This window comes from Theropithecus gelada, chromosome 11, assembly GCF_003255815.1.
Source record: "Theropithecus gelada isolate Dixy chromosome 11, Tgel_1.0, whole genome shotgun sequence".
Taxonomy (NCBI): domain Eukaryota; kingdom Metazoa; phylum Chordata; class Mammalia; order Primates; family Cercopithecidae; genus Theropithecus; species Theropithecus gelada.
The window spans coordinates 52,649,441-52,671,030 of NC_037679.1; the positions used below are offsets into that span (position 1 = coordinate 52,649,441).

General features: G+C 40.7%; 1 protein-coding gene across 7 annotated transcripts in view; it reads left to right on the forward strand.

Moving 5' to 3' along the window:
• Nucleotides 1–16,766, forward strand: part of NUDT4 (nudix hydrolase 4) — a 25,781-nt gene extending 9,015 nt beyond the window's left edge. For 5 of the 7 annotated variants that reach the window (XM_025401560.1, XM_025401563.1, XM_025401561.1 and 2 more), the window contains 4 exons: nt 8,223–8,333; nt 9,094–9,138; nt 12,736–12,820; nt 13,142–16,766. In XM_025401560.1, the coding sequence (XP_025257345.1) occupies nt 8,223–8,333; nt 9,094–9,138; nt 12,736–12,820; nt 13,142–13,344 (444 nt within the window). In that variant the 3' untranslated portion in view covers nt 13,345–16,766. Of the gene's footprint in view, nt 1–8,222; nt 8,334–9,093; nt 9,139–12,732; nt 12,821–13,141 lie in introns of all 7 variants that reach the window. The other 2 variants (XM_025401559.1, XM_025401562.1) reach the window with 1 other exon arrangement.
• Nucleotides 16,767–21,590: the final 4,824 nt, after the last annotated feature.

Sequence of the window (21,590 nt, forward strand, 5' to 3'; positions counted from 1 at the left end):
TTTTTGAGACGGAGTCTCGCTCTGTCGCCCAGGCTGGAGTGCAGTGGCCGGATCTCAGCTCACTGCAAGCTCCGCCTCCCGGGTTCACGCCATTCTCCGGCCTCAGCCTCCCGAGTAGCTGGGACTACAGGTGCCCGCCACCTCACCCGGCTATTTTTTGTATTTCTTAGTAGAGACGGGGTTTCACCGTGTTAGCCAGGATGGTCTCGATCTCCTGACCTCGTGATCCGCCCATCTCGGCCTCCCAAAGTGCTGGGATTACAGGCTTGAGCCACCGCGCCCGGCCTCTTTTTTCTTTTTGAGACAGAATCTCACTTCTGTTACTCAGGCTGGAGTACAGTGGATAGTTATGGCTCACTGCAGCCTCAACTTCCCAGGTTCAGGTGATTCTCCCACCTCAGCCCACCGAGTAGCTTGGACTACAGGTACTTGCCACCATGCCTGGCTAATTTATTGATTTTTTTGTAGAGACAGGGCCTTCCTATGTTGTCTAAGCTGGTCTTGAACTCCTGGACTCAGTCTGCCTGCCTTAGCTTCCCAAAGCACTGGGATTACAGGTGTGAGCCATTGTGTCTGGCCTATAGAAGATATTAATAGTTCAGGCTGGGCGCAGTGGCTCACACCTGTAATCTCAGCACTTTAGGAGGCCGAGGTGGGTGGATCATTTGAGGTCAGGAGTTCAAAAGCAGCCTGGCCAACATGGTGAAACCCAGTCTCCACTAAAAATACAAAAAAAATGAGCTGAGCATAGTAGTGCATACCTGTAATCCCAGCTACTCAGGAGGCTGACGCATGAGAATTGCTTGAACCCAGGAGGCAAAGGTTGCAGTGAGCTGAGATAGCGCCATTGCACTCCAACCTGGGTGACAGAGTGAGACCCTGTCTCAAAAAAAAAAAAAAAAAAAAACCTATTAATAGTTGAGTTTTCCCACAGAGTTTTAGTAGAAAAGGTATAATGAAGCTGAAAAATGTGAGTATATGACTAGTAAAAACACTGCTCAGAACTAGTATCTCCAAAATTTATGTAAGAAACAAAATTTCCATTACTGACTCTACTAGATATTTTCATCATTCTCAAGAAAAATTTTTTGTGGAACACTTAACATTTGCATTAGCAGATACGTCAAATCTTTTGTCTGGGTTGGAAAACTCTTAACTGGAAGAACATAGCTAAATCTTTGATAAGGAAAGTATACCTTCTTACTAATTTTGGCCTCTGGAAAACAGTACTGAATGGACTCTGATTTTTTTTTTATTATTATTTTTGAGACAGAGTCTCGCTGTGTTGCCCAGGTTGGAATGCAGTTGTGCTATCTCAGCTCACTGCAAACTGCCTCCTGGATTCAAGCGATTCTCCTGCCTCAGCCTCCCAAGTAGCTGGGATTACAGGCATGCACCACCATGCCCAGCTACTTTTTATATTTTTAGTAGAGACGAGGTTTCGCCATGTTGGCCAGGCTGGTCTTGAACTTCTGACCTCAAGTGATCCTCCTGCCTCGGCCTCCCAAAGTGCTGGGATTACAGGCATGAGCCACTGCACCCGGCTGGACTGTTTTATTTGCATGCTCTTTACAAAACTGGTTTTTCAAGGTGAATTACTTTAGTAGTTCTATAAAAATGCAGTCCAGAAAAATCTACATTGATGATTTCATCTTCAACAGATTCCAAGTGACTTCAACAGAAAAGCTGTAATTCTTGAGTTCTTGATAGTTCTGGAGTGACAGTGTGCCACTACGGTGCAACTCCTCACCACCACTCCCAGTTTCTCTTTTATAATCCCAGGTTTTTTAACTTGGTGAAATGTTTTTCTGGAAAGAGAAATGGTTATATAGCACTGGACAAAAGAGCAGGTGTGGGGGTTCTTAGGAAACACTGAGTTATGTTTTCATCTTAATCACAACCACCTGCCTAAAAACAGTTGTTAGTGTCCTCTGTTGTCTGCCTAATTAAAATATAAACATGCTCCAGTGTGATACCAACTTTTTTTATCTGTATTGGTCTAGATCTAGTGCTGGGGACCGCTTCCACGTGCATGACAGACCCCAGATAATCACAGGATGGCCTTGCTATCACACTAATTGGCCTTAAGTTAAAAACTTGTTCATTATTATTGGGGTAGGGGGCAGGTAGAGGACTGTTTTAATTGTTCATCTCTCTACTAATGCTATTCATATTTTTCCACCCTGGCAGACATACGCCATCGTGCAGGCTATTCTCTTATCTGGAGTGTGTCCCTCAGTTCTTGCTCACTCTTAGTCACCACCTTCTCCCCACCTTCCCCCACCCCAAATGTGACCTTGGCCCTCATTTGAACACCCAAATGAACTATTCAAGATGAGTGGGCAAGTACTTAATGAAACACAGACTTTCAAATCTGTCACCATCACATCTGTGTAAGACCTCTTTTCATAAGCTAGTTGTTTAGATGGCCAGTCATTTCTATGTCACAGATATTAAGTACCCATTTAAAGTGATCATTTTATGGAAAGATATATTTGAAGTTATTGGTTTGACCAAGTTTATTCTTCCTGGGATGTCCAGGGACTCTTGGATGATAAGTTACTGGATTAGGCTAAATCGTTTGTCCACAATTTATCGTGATATAGATTTATATAGATGTATGTGTTCTTGCAGTTTTTAGACAGAATACTGAGCATTCTGTGTGACTTTACTCCAACCGTACCTCCAAGAATATAAGCTCTTTGAGGAAAAGATGTATATTCAGTATCTTTTCATCACATACAATTCCTGTTCAGTATCACACAATTAGTAGATAAGGAGCAAAATCAGCAACTTCTTTCTCCATAGTACTTCTCTTCAAGGTGGAGAACTTGTGCAGAATTGTGACTTTTTGACAGGAGTCAGTCTGTTCTCTATCTTTCTAGGGGTTGAAGATTGTAAAGATGAAAGTGAATAGATTTAGTTTGGATACCATGTGCATGATGCTTCTTTCCTGCTAGCCCATTTTCATGATTCTGATTTTCTTTTGAAAAACATTTTAAAGTGGTGAGGTTCTATCTGCAGGTTTGTCAATTTAGATGAGTAGACAAGTGCTTAATGAAACATACTGGATTTCAAAACTGCCATCACCAAAAGTTGGATATTAGCAAATCTGCCTTAAGCTAGTAGTTTAGACTGAATCATTTCTGGACCATAGATAATTGAACCCAGGAGGCAAAGGTTGCAGTGAGCAACCTTTAAATGAGAACCTTTAAATGAGATAATTACCCATTTAAATTTATCGGCTTATTTATTTATTTATTTTTGAAAGATACATTTGGCTGGGTGTGGTGGCTCATGCCTGTAATCCCAGCACTTTGGGAGGCCAAGGCGGGTGGATCAGCTGGGGTTTCGAGTTCAAGACCAGCCTGACCAGCATGGAGAAACCCCGTCTCTACTAAAAATACAAAATTAGCTGGGCGTGGTGGCGCATGTCTGTAATCCCAGCTACATGGGAGGCTGAGGCAGGAGAATCGCTTGAACCGGGGAGGTGGAGGTTGCAGTGAGCCAAGATTGCATCATTGCACTCCAGTCTGGGCAACAAGAGCGAAACTCTGTCTTAAAAAAGAAAAGAAAAGAAAAGGAAAGAAACAGTTGAAGTTAATGTTTTGATCAAATATTTTCTTCTTGGAATATCAAGGGATTCTTACACCATAAATTATTAGATTATGCTAAATCACTTATCAAATTTATATACTGTTTTCATGAGACTGTCTAAAAAGTAATTTATGAAACAGAGATGTTGACACATAAGCGTTCCATGTTACTGACTTTTGGAAGAAAAGTTTAGATATGCTGATGTCATGTAGATGCAGGTTTGGTTTTAAATCTGAAGCATAGGCCGGGCGCGGTGGCTCACACCTGTAATCCCAGCACTTTGGGAGGCCGAGGCAGGTGGATCACGAGGTCAGGAGTTCAAGACCAGCCTGGCCAAGATGGTGAAACCCCATCTCTACTATAAAAGTACAAAAATTAGCCGGGCGTGGTGGCGGGAGCCTGTAATCCCAGCTACTCAGGAGGCTGAGGCAGAGAATTGCTTGAACCGAGGAGGCGGAGGTTGTAGTGAGCCGAGATCACGTCGCTACACTCAAGCCTGGGCAACAGAGCGAGACTCCGTCTCAAAAAAAAAAAAAAAAAAAAAATCTGAAGCATAAAATGTTTCTTCAGAAAAGCAGACACAGCTTATACTAATTCACCATTATTAATCTCCTGTAGTTTAGCTCTCTGTCTTGGAGAACTGGAAACATCATAGTGATTGACCTAGATACATGAGACTTTGCATTTCATTTATTCGGGACTGCAACATTTTGAATATAGATGATTTTGAAACTCCCTATTTACTATTTACTAAGTGATGATGTACTTTTCAGGTGGCTAGCCGCCTGCGTTATGTCCCATTATTAAGGTAATCCAGGAAGTTGCTTAGCATAGAATTGTGTAACAAGAATTTCATCTAGGCAATAGAAACCAGTTTATCCTCAACTCATACCTAGTGAGCAGAACAAGAGGCCTGTAACTCTGCAGTCCGGACCAGTCGTTGCTATTTACTTTTCCAGTGATGCGAGACAAACCCTTAACATTTTTATTTAACTTAAAAACTTACACTCACTTGCCAGTCTTGATAGATGGCCGGTGCCTTTGGTTGCCATAGATCCTCTGTAAGCCTCCAATTTTGAATAAAATACAAAGGTTTTGAAATCTGATTTGTAGTTTCTCTGTTTAAAGTGGAATTTGAACTTAGAGACCCTTGCATGCACTTTTGGATTTTTAATTTTCTTTTTCTGATTTTCTATAAAGTCTCATCTGGGTATAATTTGATAATGTAATAGCTCCCCCCGCCTTTTTTTATTTTTATTTTTATTTATTTATTTTTTTTATTGAGATAGTCTCATTCCATCGCCCAGGCTGGAGTGCAGTGGCATGATCACAGCTCACTGTAGTCTCGGCCTCCTGGGCTCAGGTGATCCTTTCCACCACAGCCTCCTGAGCAGTTGGGATTACGGGCACGTGTTACCATGCATGGCTAATTTCTGTATTTTTTGTAGAGGGGGTTTTGTCATGTTGCCCAGGCTGTTCTCAGACTCCTTAGTTCAAGAAATCTGCCCACCTTGGCCTCCCAAAGTGCTAGGATGGGATTACAGATGTGAGCCACCATGCCTGGCCTGGAATGCTGCTTTTCTAATGAGGGGGTTCTATGCCTAAATAGATATTCTCTTTTAACTCAGCATTTTGGGGGCTTGAGAGAAAGGTGGGAGTTGCTGAACTGTCAGCTTGAAACTTGCCAGTTTGGAAAAGTTGAGTTCCTGGTAACTTAGTCAAATAGGAGAGGACTTCTGTGCTGGCTGTGAACTCTTAAAGGCCAGCAGCTCCTGGCAGCAGGGAGGGAGCAGGGCAGATAGAGGTGCTGGCATGCATTTAAAAAAAAAAAAATCGTTATGGCTCTTGCCTGTAATCCCAGTTGGGAGGCCAAGGTGGAAAGATCACTTGAGCCCAGGGTTTCGAGATCTATCTAGGCAACATGACAAGACCCCACCTCTATAAAATAATACAAAAATCAGACTGGACAGGGTGGCTTACACCTGTAATCCCAGCACTTTGGGAGGCCAAGGCAGGCAGATCACTTGAGGTCAGGAGTTTGAGATCAGTCTGGCCAACATGGTGAAACCCTGTCTCTACTCAAAATACAAAAATTAGCTGGTCGTGGTGTCAGGTGCCTGTAATCCTACCTACTTTGGAGGCTGAGATGGGAGAATCACTTGAACCCAGGAGGCGGAGGTTGCTGTGAGCCAAGACCATGCCACTGCACTCCAGCCTGGATGACAGGGTGAGACTCCATTAAAAAAAAAAAAAAAAAAAGTACAAAATTAAGACAGGCCTGGTGGTGGGTGCCTGTATTCATTCCCAGCTGCTTGGGAAGCTGGAGTGAGAGGATCACTTGAGCCTGGGAAGTGAAGGCTGCAGTCAGCAGGGATTGTGCCACTGCACTCCAACCTGGATGTTCGAGTGAGACCCTGTCTGTCATCATCCTCTCTATCCACATTGGGAATGAAACTTCATGATAAACCCTATGTGTTTTCCAGGGAGAACTGTTTAAACTTACTTGAAGGCAATATACTAAGATAATTTTGTTGACACTTTTGTTCAAATTGGTTTATTGATTTTTATTTTTAATTTTTTTGAGACAGAGTCTCGCTCTGTTGCCCTGGCTGAAGTGCAGTGGCACAATCTCAGCTCACTGCAACTTTGCTTCCTAAATTCAAGCAATTCTTGTGCCCCAGCCTCCTGAGTAGCTGGGACTACAGGAATGTGCTACCACACCCAGCTAATTTGTGTATTTTTAGTAGAGATGGGGTTTCACCATGTTGGCCAGGCTGGTCTTGAACCCCTGACCTCAGATATCCGCCCACTTCAGCCTCCCAAAGTGCTGGGATTATAGATGTGAAGTGCTGGGATTATAGGCGTGAGCCACCACGCTCACCTCGAGTTGATTTTTAACTTTAGTGAAGTTCAACATAAGCTAGCCCACAAATATTCTTTTTTTTTTTGGAGACAGAATCTAGCTCTGTCTCAAAATCAGAATCTAGCTCTGTCTCATTTTTTTGAGACAGAATCTAGCTCTGTTGCCCAGGCTGGAGTGTAGTGGCACAATCTCAGCTCACTGCAACCTCCGCCTCCCAGGTTCAAGTGATTCTCCTGCCACGGCCTCCTAAGTAGCTGGGATTACAGGTGCCTGCCACCACACCTGGCTAATTTTTTGTATTTTTAGTAGAGATGGGGTTTCAACATGTTGGCCAGGCTGGTCTTGAACTCCTGACCTCAGGTTATCTGTCCACCTCAGCCTCCCAAAGTACTAGGATTACAGGCATTGAGCCACTGCGCCCGGCCAAGTATTCATTTAAAAGATGGGTATGTAATACCATCTTTAAATAGTTAAACTCTAGGATACTTGTCTAAGGTAATAGGGTATTTTTGTAACAGTTTGTACATTTCAGTCTTTTTTTTTTTTTGAGATGGAGTCTCGCTCTCCAACCAGCCTAGGCTGGTGGTGCAGTGGTGCAGTGTTGGCTCACTGCAACCTCCGCCTCCCAGGTTCAAGTGATTCTCATGCATCAGTCTCCCAAGTAGCTGGGATTACAGGCATGCACCACCACGCCAGCTAATTTTTGTATTTTTAGTAGAGATGGGGTTTCACCATATTGGCGAGGTTGGTCTCAAAGTCCTGACCTCAGGTGATCGGCCACCTCGGCCTCCCAAAGTGCTGGGATTATAGGTGTGAGCCACCATGCCCGGCCACATTTCAGTCTTAATACTTGGTAAGGGGTCCATAGACTTTTCCAAATTAAGCGCCAGATAAAACGTTTTAAGCTTTGAGGGCCACACAGTCTCTGTCGCAACTACTTTGACTCTGCTGTTGCATCACTAAAACAACCATAGACAATATGTAAAAATGAGTAAGTGTGACTCGATTCTAATAATTCCGTCTGTGGACACTGAAATTTGAATTTCACATAATTTTAAAATGTAAAAATACTTTTGACTCGCAGACTGTACAAAAACAGGTGGTGAACTGCAGATTGCCAGTCCTGTTCTAGATCATAAATGATAGCTGCCTGTTAGCAGAATGAAGTGACTTTGGCCCAAGTATGCAGGTTTAAAATATGAAGGATGCTTCTTGCCACCTAATCATAACAGTAACAAGCACTCTGTATCAAGAATCGACTTTAGGTTCATTTCCCCATTTCTTTCTCATAAATCTGTTTTCTTCTTAGTATTCTTATTTTCTAGGTGAGGAAACAAGGAAACCTACCTATGGTCATGTCCTTAAATTTGGAATATTCCATAACTAAAGAAACTTATGTGACCATAGATCTCAGTGCATACAGCTCTGGCTAATAAGCCAAGTTTCTGTTTTTATTCTTTGTTAGTATCCAATAATTCGAGAGTTTTACCAGTTGAATCTGGTAGTTTAAATTATTTTATTAGATACAGGTGATTTGGTAGTGTGACCATGTTAATGTTAATTCTGATTTCAGAGAGATGGTGTTTAACATAAAGGTTCTTAATCGCATTTTGTGGTATAATGCGTACCCCTAATAATTTTAATTAAATTTTAAAATGGATTAATCTAGAGTAGAGTTACAACCTTGCAGAGGTTTGAGAATGTTGTTTATATATGAAGTGTTTCTCAGGCTGGAAGAATACAGTTGCGGTTCACCTTACAGGTGCTGCTGGTGAGTAGCAGCCGGTACCCAGACCAGTGGATTGTCCCAGGAGGAGGAATGGAACCTGAGGAGGAACCTGGTGGTGCTGCCGTGAGGGAAGTTTATGAGGAGGTGAGATGTTCTTTCACACAAATTCTGTTTCGGAGTTTTAAAAACAAGGCCCTTTGCTACATAACACTAAGACAAGGAGATAGGTGCAGGAGTGCTTTTTGTTGCCTGACACAACTTTAATTTTAATTTTTTTTTTCGTTTTTTTTTTGAGATGGAGTCTTGCTCTGTTGCTAGGCTGGGGTACAGTGGCATGATCTTGGCTCACTGCCACCTCTGCCTCCCAGGTTCAAGTGATTCTCCAGCCTTCCAAGTAGCTGGGATTATAGGCACATGCCACCGTGTCTGGCTAATTTTTGTATTTTTATTAGAGACAGGGTTTCACCATGTTGGCCAGACTGGTCTCGAACTCCTGACCTCAGGTGATCCACCCGCCTCAGCCTCCCAAAGTGCTGGGGATTATAGGCATGAGCCACTACACCCGGCCTTAATTTTTGTATTTTTAGTAGGGACAGGGTTTCACCATGTTGGCCAGGCTGGTCTCAAACTCCTGACCTCAAGTGATCCTTCTGCCTCGGCCTCCCAAAGTGCTGGGATTACAGGCATGAGCCATAGTGCCCAGCCAGAAATACTAATTTTTGATCAGTCCTTGCTACTTATGAAGTAAATGACAATAAAAACTTCACAGAAACAGGAAGATAGTGAGTTGGTATGGGGAGAGGTATTGTATTTAGATTTAAGTAAATAGCCAGAGTATAAGTTGTATTTATATACATTTTGTTATAAAAAGGTAAACATTTTATATTTTATCTTTTTTTAATAGGCTGGAGTCAAAGGAAAACTAGGCAGACTTCTGGGCATATTTGAGGTGAGTTAAAAAGTAATCTTCACTTTGCTGATAACAGAATTAATGATTTCTTCCTAACCAACCAAATAATGTGGCAGCAGCCTGAACCAGACATTTCTGTCAGACTAGCAGTAGGCATCAGTCCAGGATTAGGTAGGAAAGGAAGTAAAAGCCATTTTTTCATATGCCATCACGTTTATTTATTTATTTATTTACTTATATTTTTAATTTTCTTTAAGACAGAGTCTCGCTCTGTCACCAGACTGGAGTGCAGTGGCACAATCTTGGGTCACTGCAACCTCTGCCTCCCGGATTCAAGCGATTCTCCTGTCTCAGCCTCCTGAGTAGCTGGGACTACAGGCACACACCACCACGCCCAGCTAAGTTTTGTATTTTTATTTTATTTTTATTATTTTTTATTATTTTTATGTTTTTTTATTATTTATTTATTTATTTTTTTTGAGATGGAGTCTTGCTCTGTTGCCCAGGCTGGAGTGCAGTGGCCGGATCTCAGCTCACTGCAAGCTCCGCCTCCCAGGTTCACACCATTCTCCTGCCTCAGCCTCCCGAGTAGCTGGGACTACAGGTGCTCGCCACCTCGCCCGGCTAGTTTTTTGTATTTTTTTAGTAGAGACGGGGTTTCACCGTGTTAGCCAGGATGGTCTCGATCTCCTGACCTCGTGATCCGCCCGTCTCGGCCTCCCAAAGTGCTGGGATTACAGGCTTGAGCCACCGCGCCCGGCCCAGTTTTGTATTTTTAATAGAGATGGGGTTTCACCATGTTGGCCAGGATGGTCTCCATCTCTTGACCTCATGATCTGCCCGCCTTGGCCTCCCAAAGTGCTGGGATTACAGGCATGAGCCATGGCACCCAGCTGCCATCACTTTTATACAGCATTATTATGTAGCGATTACTTCTGTTTGACAATACAGTGGAGCTGATACTGAAATGTTTCTCTTAATCCACTGTAGACTATTTAGGGTATAGATATTTTAGGAGGTACAATATTTTTAGTATGACCTAAAGGCTTAGATCTCATGTATTTTATCTGGAAATGTCCCCATTGCGCTTAGCAAATAATATTGTATGATATACATAGTGACTTAAAGGATTGTATGAAAATATAAATCTCAGGTACATAGAACAGATGCTAAAAGAACAGAATTCTCTTTCATATATTCTCTTATTACTGAGGGCAGAATAGAATTTTCAGGGAGGGAATGTGAATGTGATAGGCACTCTTTGGCAGCCAGGGAGAAAGGAGGTCCAGATGTATTTTCATCCAAGATTCAGACCTAGATACATAGTATACCAGAAACATGGTCACTTTCCTTTTTTTCAGAGTACTATTTATAGCTTAGTTCAGTCTTTATAGTACTATGAACCATATAAATTTTATTTTTAAGCCTTAGGAATTCAGAAAAAAATCCCGATTCTATAGCACTTGGTAGAATTGATGACTTTTACCAGAATACAGTAATTAAATTATTAAGAGTAAAGTTGACCGGGCGTGGTGGCTCATGCCTGTAATCTCAGCACTTTGGGGAGGCCAAGGCAGGCAGATCACGAGGTCAGGAATTCAAGACCAGCTTGGCCAATATGGTGAAACCCTGTCTCTACTAAATAAATACAAAAATTAGCCGGGCGTGGTGATGCGTGCCTGTAGTACCAGCTACTTGGGAGGCTGAGGCAGAAGAATTCTTGAACCTGGGAGGTGGAGGTTGCAGATCGAGACTCATTCAGGTAGAATTCAGTCTTTTCCAGAATTCAGCAGTTGCTTCACCCAGTTAAATAGCACCATCTCCTGGTTAAACTGAAAAACATATTGAGGTTTTTACAAATAACACATTTGTCAGTAAGTTGACAGGGTTTTTGAAGAAAACGTCTCACATTATAAATAAAGCTTAAATAATATGGGAAGGTAACAGTATTAAGTGCTTTACAAATACTGTTTACCAGGACATGTCAATCAAAAAATACCTTTCCCCTTAGAAAGTATAAGGGAAAATTGGATTGCCCTGCCCATTCATCCCAGTGATTTTAATGAATTTGTGAATTTAGCATAATAAATGTATTGATTTGTCAGACATAGAAATAAAACAACTGATGCTTAAAAATAATGATGTGTTAAGTGACAGTTGCCTCTAATTTATTGTTGTTTTTATTCCTTCTCAGATATAAAAATATAATCCTTCCCAGCTATAAAAACCCACTGTTTTGAGTAGATTATTCAGGTTGTTTGTGGCCAAAATCAGGACCAAGTATCTAAAGTTGTGGACTATGGCAAAGAAGGCTAACTTTAATCAGGATGAAGGAAGGCCAACTTGTTTAATTTTTAACCTAGAAACAAGTTCATGTGCCTGTTTTATGTGTTTATGGTTTTTTGTTGTTGTTTTGAGATGGGGTATCATTCTGTCATCCAGGCTGGAGTGCAGTGGCATGATCTGGGCTCATTGCCACGTCCGCCTCCTGGGCTCAAGAGATCCTTCCACTTCAGCCTCCCGAGTAGCTGGGATTACAGGCATGCGCCACCACGCCCAGCTAATATTTTTGTATTTTTAGTAGAGACGGGGTTTCACCATGTTGGACAGGCTGGGCTCGACCTCCTGACCTCAAGTGATCTGCCCGCCTTGACCTCCCAAAGTACTGGGATTATAGACGTGAGCTACTGCGCCAGGCCATGGACTGTTGTTTATGTGCACCTTGACAGGCCTGTAGGAGGAGTGCTTAAAGGAATTGGTGCTGTTTGCTCTTACAAAGGTCCTAAAGGAAGCAGTTTTCCATGGCATTGAAAGGTTGTCAGGATTAGCCCCAGGGAAGAGGGGGATATCGGATAAAAACTATGGGAATGCAGGTCTGTTATTTTAACTCTTAAGATTTTCGTTATGAAAATAACATCAGATAGACTGGGCACAGTGGCTCACACCTGTAATCCCAGCACTTTGGGAGGCCAAGGCGGGCAGATCATGAGGTCAGGGTCTGAGACCAGCCTGACCAACATGGTGAAACCCTATCTCTACTAAAAATACAAAAATTAGCCAGGCGTGGTGTGGCGCACGCCTGTAATCCCAGCTACTCAGGAGGCTGAGGCAGGAGAATCACTTGAACCCAGGAGGCAGAGATTGTGGTGAGCTGAGATCGAGCCACTGCACTCCAGCCTGGGCGACAGAGTGAGACTCCCTATCTCAAAACGAAAAAAAGAAAATAACATCAGATATATAGAAATCAGTGTTAAAAGTTTAGTACTGGAGGCTGGGTCCTCATAGCTGTAAGCTCAGTTTTTGGGAAGGCCAAAGCAGGAGGTTCCCTTGAGGGCAGGAGTGGAGCAGTCTGGGCAACATCTTCAGACTTCTACAAAAAAAGTAGTATCGAGAGCCGATTTCACCACCAGTAGTGATGACACTCTAGTTCTAGTCTTCTATCTTTTTAACTTTTAAATGTTTTGTCTTATATAAAATCACTTTCGTGCTGGACTATACAACTGAATATGTTTGTTTGTGCTGGGAAATATGCTATGCTAATCAGCAGTAAGGAAGACTTAATTTTTGTCCCTTGGAAAATGTGTCAATGGCTACCTCCTGTAGATTAAAATGCATTTTCTTTTTATATTCAAGCAGAACCAAGACCGAAAGCACAGAACATATGTTTATGTTCTAACAGTCACTGAAATATTAGAAGATTGGGAAGATTCTGTTAATATTGGTAAGTTCCCTTTTGATATCTGAATACTCTGTTCTAACAGAAGGTTGGGAAGATCCTGTTAATATAAGTAAGTTCCCTTTTGTTATCTGAATACTCTTAAGTCAGATGCTATATTCCTGTGTCCAGTTTCCATATTAGATTATTTCTGGTCACTTCATTTAGAGCAGGGAAGGTAATTGAAATGCAGAGATGCACATTCATCTTAGTTCTTCCCCAACATGTTGTTGTCCCAGTCATTTGTCAGGGAGTAAGTGGACATTACTTACACGGTTTACTTTTTAAAATGGACTGTCTTGTAACCAATGTCATTCTTTTCTCTAGGAAGGAAGAGAGAGTGGTTCAAAGTAGAAGATGCTATCAAAGTTCTCCAGTGTCATAAACCTGTACATGCAGAGTATCTGGAAAAGCTAAAGCTGGGTTGTTCCCCAGCCAATGGAAATTCTACGGTCCCTTCCCTTCCAGATAATAATGCCTTGTTTGTAACTGCTGCACAGACCTCTGGGTTGCCATCTAGTATAAGATAGAGAGAACTGGGTAGGCCTCTCCCACCATGTGCAGTCTCATGGGGAGAGGCTTCTTTGTTTTCCTCATCAAACATCTGAATGACGCTTGCAAACTGTCTGAATTTGCCATGCAAGGTTTTCAAACAATTTGCATGTTTTTCAGATGCTTTCAAATCTTTTTTTAAAAAAAAATAGTGTAAAATATTTTAATAAGCCAAAGCCATGTGGAATTTTTGTTTAGATGCCTTAACTGTGCCACACCCCGCAAACCCCTATATTATTTTGGTTGTCTGTTTCTCACAGCATATTTTCAATTTTTTGCCCATTTGACATCAGTCTGTGATTTATTTTGTCATCAGATTACTTGTGAGTATACCTCCCCCAAAATTGTGTTCTCATTCACAGCATTAGCATATTCAGCAAATCCATCTGTGGTGGGAACAAAAAATATTATTGGTATTAAAGAAATCCATGCACCCCAAAACTTGTTTTACAGGATTACAATTTTAATTCAAAATTTCCAGATTTGGGCTATCTCTGTATGAGCCACTAACTTATTTTGTCACGGGGCTTAATTTGCCATTTTTGGGGATTTGTCGACTCATTTGTCTGAATTTTCACAACTGGTATTATGTCACTAGCTACCTGATATGCCTATTTCCCTTATAACTCAATAGAACCTTAACACAAAGTATAACTCTATAGAGTTGGTGAATATTTTAGGGAAATATTAGCAAAATGCATGTAGTAAAGACATGAAAACTATATTCATGGAATTTGGTTTAGCATGCTCAGGTTGCCAGTTCCCATTATCGATACTCTTTCTACGCATAATACCTTAGAACCGTGTTTCCCTCAGTGTACATTGCTCTTAAAATGTATTCAGTTATTTAATCTAGTGGCCCCCCACAGGAGTGGAGTCTTGAAATCTAACTCTAAATGCCAGTCAGTGATGATTGCATCACAGTTGAGTGAAATGGCCTTCCTGTTCAGCTGTTAGAGGCTGAAGATTGTTAGGGCACCTTAGAATGTCTCATCTTTTCTAGGTTGTCAACAGGTACTATTTGTCACATAACTAACTTTCGAGGCACTGGAACATACCTGAACTAAGAATTAAATCTTTTACTTTATACTCATTTAAAATCCAGAATCCCATCTAAAACACATAGTAGATACCTTATCTGAAACTCTTGCACTTCCCCAACCAGGGCAGAAATGAGGTGGGAGAAGTTTGACTAAAATGAGGGATGGGGGAAAGTAAAAGATTTATTTATTTATTTATTTTTATTTTTGAGACTCCCTTTGTCGCCCAGGCTGGAGTGCAATGGCACGATCTCGACTCACTGCAACCTGTGCCTCCCGGGTTCAAGCGATTCTCCTGCCTCAGCCTCTCGAGTAGCTGGAATTACAGGCACCTCCTACCAGGCCCAGCTAATTTTGTATTTTTAGTAGAGATGGGGTTTCTTCATGTTGGTCAGGCTGGTCTCAAACTCCTAACCTCGTGATCCACCCACCTGGACCTCCCAAAGTGCTGGGATTGCAGGCATGAGCCGCCGCGCCCAGCCAAAGATCTTTTTTTTTATATAGACTTCAGCCCTTTGTAAATATTGTAATTGGGGAGTATAGAGTAGAAGAAAGTATAGTTAAAACATTTGTTCTACAAATTAACCTTTAAAAATAAAATTACTGCTAAAAATAGAGTGCTGTTACACTTAAGGAAAATTAGTGCCATTTTGAAAATGAGATCTCGTGCCATAAATACAGCTGAACTAAATATAAACGTTCACAAATTAATGCTGTCAAAGGAATGAGTAAAGCAGAAAAACTTTTAACCAGCGGCATTTCATTCTAAAGTATGTAGTGTGATCAAACATGATCATCCAGAATTTTTATATTTTTTCTTTGTACAGAGGTTACATCTTCTGGGTGTTCTTTTATAAAGGAAACATTTTAAATCCCACAAATTGACGCTTTCTATCTTCAAAGATTTTTTTGGTCAGTAATCTCTGAAATTTCCTTAAATTATATACTTACTATAGCAGAGAAACTGGATTGTTTTTGTATATAAGACTGCTTCCACCTGAAATGCTGTCATAAGTACTGGGGGGTGGGGGAGTGCCTATCTTGTACATGATATTCTTAGAGGTAATAAGGTAATAATGCATGAACTTGTTTTATAAACTCTTGGACTATGTATTTGACATGTAAAATATGTACAGTATTAATGTCAACCATCTCTTTAAAGTTAGCCTATAAATATTGTTGTATAATTTTCTTTGGTCAGAAACATTTGGACTGAATAGTGACACTCACTAAGGATTTTCAGTGCCATTTAGCAAACCAACTGTCTTTAGTCTATGCAACTAGCAAAAATCTGCATAATGCAACAATACAGTTTTCACACTTCAAATTTTACATGAGGGGTTCTTCACGATTCTCCTGGAACCCAGTCTAGCAAAATTAGAGGAAAGGCCCTAGGGAGATTTATTTCTGTTAAATAGTTAACTCTACTGAGTATAACAAATAGTGTCTACTATCTCAACCCTCCAACATTTGCAGTGTTGGGACTGTCATATGTGATTTCTTTTTGGTGGGGTAGTTGAATAAAATTGGGCAGTTAAATTTCAGTTCCATGTGCCTCCCAAATAAAAAACAGAAAATAAGTAGTTTTTTGTGAATTGACTTGCAGACAAAGTAGGAACTGTCCTGCATGATGTTGTTGTTTTGTAAATGGATGACATTTTCCAACCAAGCACATGCCATCCAATTTTCTGTCAATCACGCTGTTGTATAAAGCAGCAGAACTGAAGGGGAAAAATGATTGTTGTACACACTGAATTGCTTTGCATGGTCTCATTTGAGATAATTGGTGTAAGAATCTTGACTTTTTTATATTTGGAAACATCAAATAAAAATGGAAAAAATGATCATGGCTTTTTGGAAAAAAAACACACACACACATGAACTCAGATTTGCAAACCAGCTTTCTGAAACTTTGGGTAAGGTGCATGCTTTTAACTTTGAAATGTATAAACACCCAGTGGAAACGTATACCTTTCAGGGCATAGTGCATTATGTGCTCATCATGGGTTGTTTAAACTGTGGTCAAATATTCCCCTTCCAAGTGGAAGCCTGTCGGGAATTCCACAGTAACACCTTTACTGTTCTCCCATTGATGATCATATACATTATCTCTTCCTAGTGGTACATTTGTATGATCCTTACCAGTGGAATTACTGGGTTAAAAGGAACTGCTTACCACTAAGATATCAGTATTCTCCTGATGGATATTCTCCATCTTAATGTTGCCAGTCTAATAGTATAGTATGTGGTTGCTTTACTGCTGTTCTCCCCACCCCCATGGAGTTGTGTCATTATTTTAATGAATATGAGCTCTTGACTTACCCTAGAATTCTAATACATTACAGATACTTTCTGCACTACTATCACTTTTATTATTGCAGTTCCATTTAAAAGCATAAGTGGCTAAGGCACTCCCCACCCCCGCCGGCATTACATTTCTTAAAATATACTGCTATCCAAGACCAACTGTAGAATCTTCATGTAAAAGTCTTGTTCAAGTGTCATTTATTTTTTATTAGGGTTTTAATAGTTGGAGGGGATGAGAAACTTGGCCCTTTGCAATGTTGCCTTCACTTTGGAGTATAAGAAATTCTCTACAGGACTCTACTTTTTTTTGGTAGAGATGGGGTCTGGCTATGTTGCCCAGGCTGGTCTCAAACTCCTAGGCTTAAGCAGTCCTCCAGCCTCAGCCTTCTCAAAAGTGCTAGGATAATTGACATGAGCCACCTCATCTGGCCTACAGGTCTTTTAAAGCATTTGCTGTTCGATAACAAGCATCTTTATGCCTAGTATTTGTGATAAGAGCAAAAAAGTTTCTGATCTCAAAGAGTTTATATTCTAGTGGGGTAGAGCTAAGTGATTTACCTTGGTGTGGTTTTTGTTTTGTTTTTTTGAGACAGTTTCGCACTGTCGCCCAGGCTGGAGTGCAGTGGCACAGTCTCGGCTCACTGCAACCTCCACCTCCCGGGTTCAAGCGATTCTCCTGCCTCATCCTCCCTAGTAGCTGGGATTACAGGTGCCTGCCACCACGCTGGGCTAATTTTTTTGTATTTTTAGTAGAGACGGGGTTTCACCTTGTTGGCCAGGATGGTCTCAAATTCCTGACCTTGTGATCTGCCTGCCTCAGCCTCCCAAAGTGCTGGGATCATGGGCATGAGCCACCATGCCCGGCTTTATCTTGGTGTTTTTACATCCTTTAGTATTTTTCAAGGTTTTACAGCTTTTTATATGTAGGCTTGTATCATCTTCAAAAGCAATACAGTTTTATTTGTAGATGTGATTTCTTCCACAAAATGTGTAACATTTTATGGAGCTATAGGACAAAAGTCAGGATGAAAAGTAATCTGTCTCTGGTGCTACTTTAATACCTTCCTGACTGGTGCCAGTGGCTAAATTCAAGCAGTAAGATGAGAGGGCCATTAAGGCCTATTTTAGCAAGACATTATAGCAAAGACCTTAACACTCAAAATGTCTTTTAGCCAGGGAACTATTCTTTAATTCTTCCACCTTGATATGATTTCAACAAATTATGATACCTGATATTATTATTAATGCATTTTTGTAACATTTGACAAACATCTCCCAATATGTAGACTGCCACTCTCCTGATGCTAATCAGTATCAGACAATGAAAGTAAATTTTTCTGCTTTTCTCGGCTTTTACTCAAATTCATTCCTTAAGTTAGTAAAATACTTTCATTTGGCCATCATTATTTATCAACTTTAAGAAACATGCCTATTGACCAAGTAAATATACTAGGAATTCAACTTATCTACAGGAATGTGGACAAAGACTTACATATCAAGACAAGGCACTGGAGTGGAAAGCCATGAAAATAAAATGCTCAGCAGCAAAGGGATTGTAACGGTTAATTTCCATATAGTGGAATATTATAGTCATTAGAAATGACATTTGGGTAAGGATCTGATTGTGGAAACTGATACACCCTGTCGGAGAGCTACTTAGTATTTATCACAGCTGCATACATACCCTTTCACCCAACAGTTCCACTTCTGGGAATCTAGTCAACAAATGCACAAGTTGCACAACCAAACTATGGTCAGATACGTGTGTTGTAGGACTTATGAAACTGGTACCAATTTAATATTCAAATGGGATTAAGTCATGGCAATCTATTTAATGGATACTTCGTGGTTACCAAAGAGCTATGTGCTGCCACAAGGAGAATCCTTTCAACAGTGATTGAAAAAGGCAGAACACTAGGACAGAACTATGTTTTATGCACGCATTTGCATACACTGAAAAAACTTAGTCACTTAAAATGAGGTTGTACAGATTTTAGATTTTGTTTTTAAAGGCCTGTATGGTTTAAAACATGTTTTGGGAAATAGACATGAGCAGTGAGTAATCGGTGCCAGAAGAGCAGGGCAGAGAACTACAACCTACAGGCCAAACCCCACCCCACTGCCTGTTTGTATGGCCTTCAAGTTAAAATTTTTTTTTAATGTTTTAGGTGGTTTAAAAAAAAACCACACACTATGCCTATTTGTTTACAAATCGTCTATGGGTGCTTTCTCACTACAATGGCAGAATTCAGTAGTTGAGACAGACCTGTGGCCCACAAAGGCCAAAATATTTACTGTTTTAGAAGAAAACAACATGAATTGCAAGAACTTGGCCCTACTTGGTTGCTCAGTCCTAATGCATCCTGCTAAAACCTAAGGGAAACAGGGCCAAGTTCAATCTAGTGCAACCAACCTATCACATCTAAGCTGCTTTTGCCAGATCTGATAAGTACTCCTGACTTTAAGCCAGAAGACTTTGTAAACTTACTAGGTTATAATAAAACTTAAGCACTATCGATATTTACTAATAGATCATGGAACTATTTCAAAAGCAGTCATATGGTGAGATGGATCAGGAGTCTTAAAAAAAAAGGAAATATGCTATTCTAGTTGGTAACATGGGGTTAAATCTTTTCTAATTTCTAAAACATTCTGTCCCCATAGATAAGGTGATTGGCAGAAAGAAAAAGTTCCTTAATGATCACTATAAAATGCTCTGCTACAAGGAACTTAAAATCTAAACATTCAGGCAGTAATTATATGTTTCTACAATCCACAAGAAAATGAAAAAAATCATGTGATCAATTCAGTAGTAGAGGCACAGCTTGGTATCAAGTCTACGTTCATACACTTAGGAGTGCCACCCAACAGGGCCATACAAGATACATGAAATGAGATCAGCTCAAGGGTGACAAAGATGAAAATGGGAGAGGGCTGGGGAGACCCAAACTCTTAATATTCAGTTCCACACTTAACAGGAAAAATTTTAGTCCAGCTCCCAGCATGGCAGCTAATGGCAAGTTACCCAGTTAGTACCATAAAGCCAACTCTTGGAATAGACCTAATTTCCATGATAAAATGGAGACTAGTGCAGTGGTGAATGTATAGTTAAGAAAACAAACAACATATTACCAGTCCAGGTGGTAGATTACAGATTTTTATTATTTACACTTCACTCAAATTATTACATTCAGCATGTTTTGCTTTTTATGTTAAAATATAAACCTTCATATAATTCCCTAAGATGGATGTCATACCAAGTAGCTAAATGAAATACCATCCCAGCCCAAAAGTACTTATTCGAATATTACATTTTTCTTATATAAAGCAATAATTTAGGTACCCTATTATGGTATTTTCTTTTTTTGGCCAGCTTTTCTAGATAAGGTTGTATTGCTACTGCAACTAACAAAAAAAGATGTGGCGGGGCCGGGCACGGTGGCTCATGCCTGCAATCCCAGCACTTTGCGAGGCCAAGGCGGGCAGATCATGATGTCAGGAGATGGAGACCATCCTGGCCCAACATGGTGAAACCCCATCTCTACTAAAAATACAAAAAATTAGCCGGACGTGGTGGCAGGTGTCTGTAGCCCCAGCTACTCCAGAGGCTGAGGCAGGAGAATCGCTTGAATGCAGGAGGCAGAGGCTGCAGTGAGCTGAGATTGTGCCACTGCACTCCAGCCTGAACTAGAGCGAGACTGTCCCAAAAAAAAAAAAAAAAGTGGCTAGAGCAGCCAAAAAAAGGTTCCTGAAGCATTTAACAGAAAAATAAAGCCTATTCCTATCATTTCCATGATCCCATTTAGTTCCACTTAGGTCACTGCGTTTATAATGTCTTGTAGGATAGATTTCCTTCCCCATTTTCCACAAAACCACCATAGCACCTGTCACTTTTATCTATTGGTTTGTATTTAATCTTATTTGTAAGTGCTTCTTTGAAATTGTTTTACAAGTACATTCTTGGTGTAGAGTAAGGTTCTATATACAGTCGGCCCTCCATATCCATGGGTCCACTTCTGTGGATTCAAACCACCAGATAGAAAATATTCCAAAAAACATTGTGTCTGTAGTCAACATGTATATTTTTGTCATTATTCCTTAAACAATAGTGTAACTATTTACATAGCACTTACATTATAATAGGTATTACAAGTAACCTAAATATTAAAGTATGCGGGAAGATTTGCGTAGATTGTATGCAAATACTGCATCATTTTATTCCAGAGACTTGAGCATCTGTGGATTTGGATATCCAAGGGAAGTCCTAGAACCAGTTCCAGACAAATACCAAGAGATGACTTGACTTTAGACCTAATATCTTGCTAGACAGCCTTTGAGAGGACTAAGGGTAACTAGAGCACAAGCAAATCACAGCAAAGTAGACTACAACAAATCAAAAAAGTCAAAAAACATAAAGCTCCTATCAACACCTCAAGATTTTAGAAAAGCCTCTTAACAGGCAATTTTAAAGAGACTGGGTCCCACTATGTTACCCAGACTGGTCACAAACTCCTGGACTCAAGTGATCCTCCTGCCTCGGCCTCCTAAAGTGCTGGGGATCACAGGCGTGAGCCACTGTGCCTGGCCTGGGCAGTCGATTTTCAGGAAGCCGCTTATTAATGTTCAGATTCTTTTCTTCTCTCCCAGAACTCTGCAGATGCTGCTGTTCCCTCTGCCTGGAGATGTTCATCTGGCCTGAATCCAAAAGTCTGTCCAAGTCACTTCCCTTTTCCATGATAGAGTTACAACTATTTGTCTGTCCCCCTTCCCCATTAGAGTAAAAGGTCCCAAAGGAAAGCTCCATGCCATTAACTCACCACCTAATGATCCCCAACAACTAGTGGGCAAACATGAAACACTTTTGTTGAATAATGTTT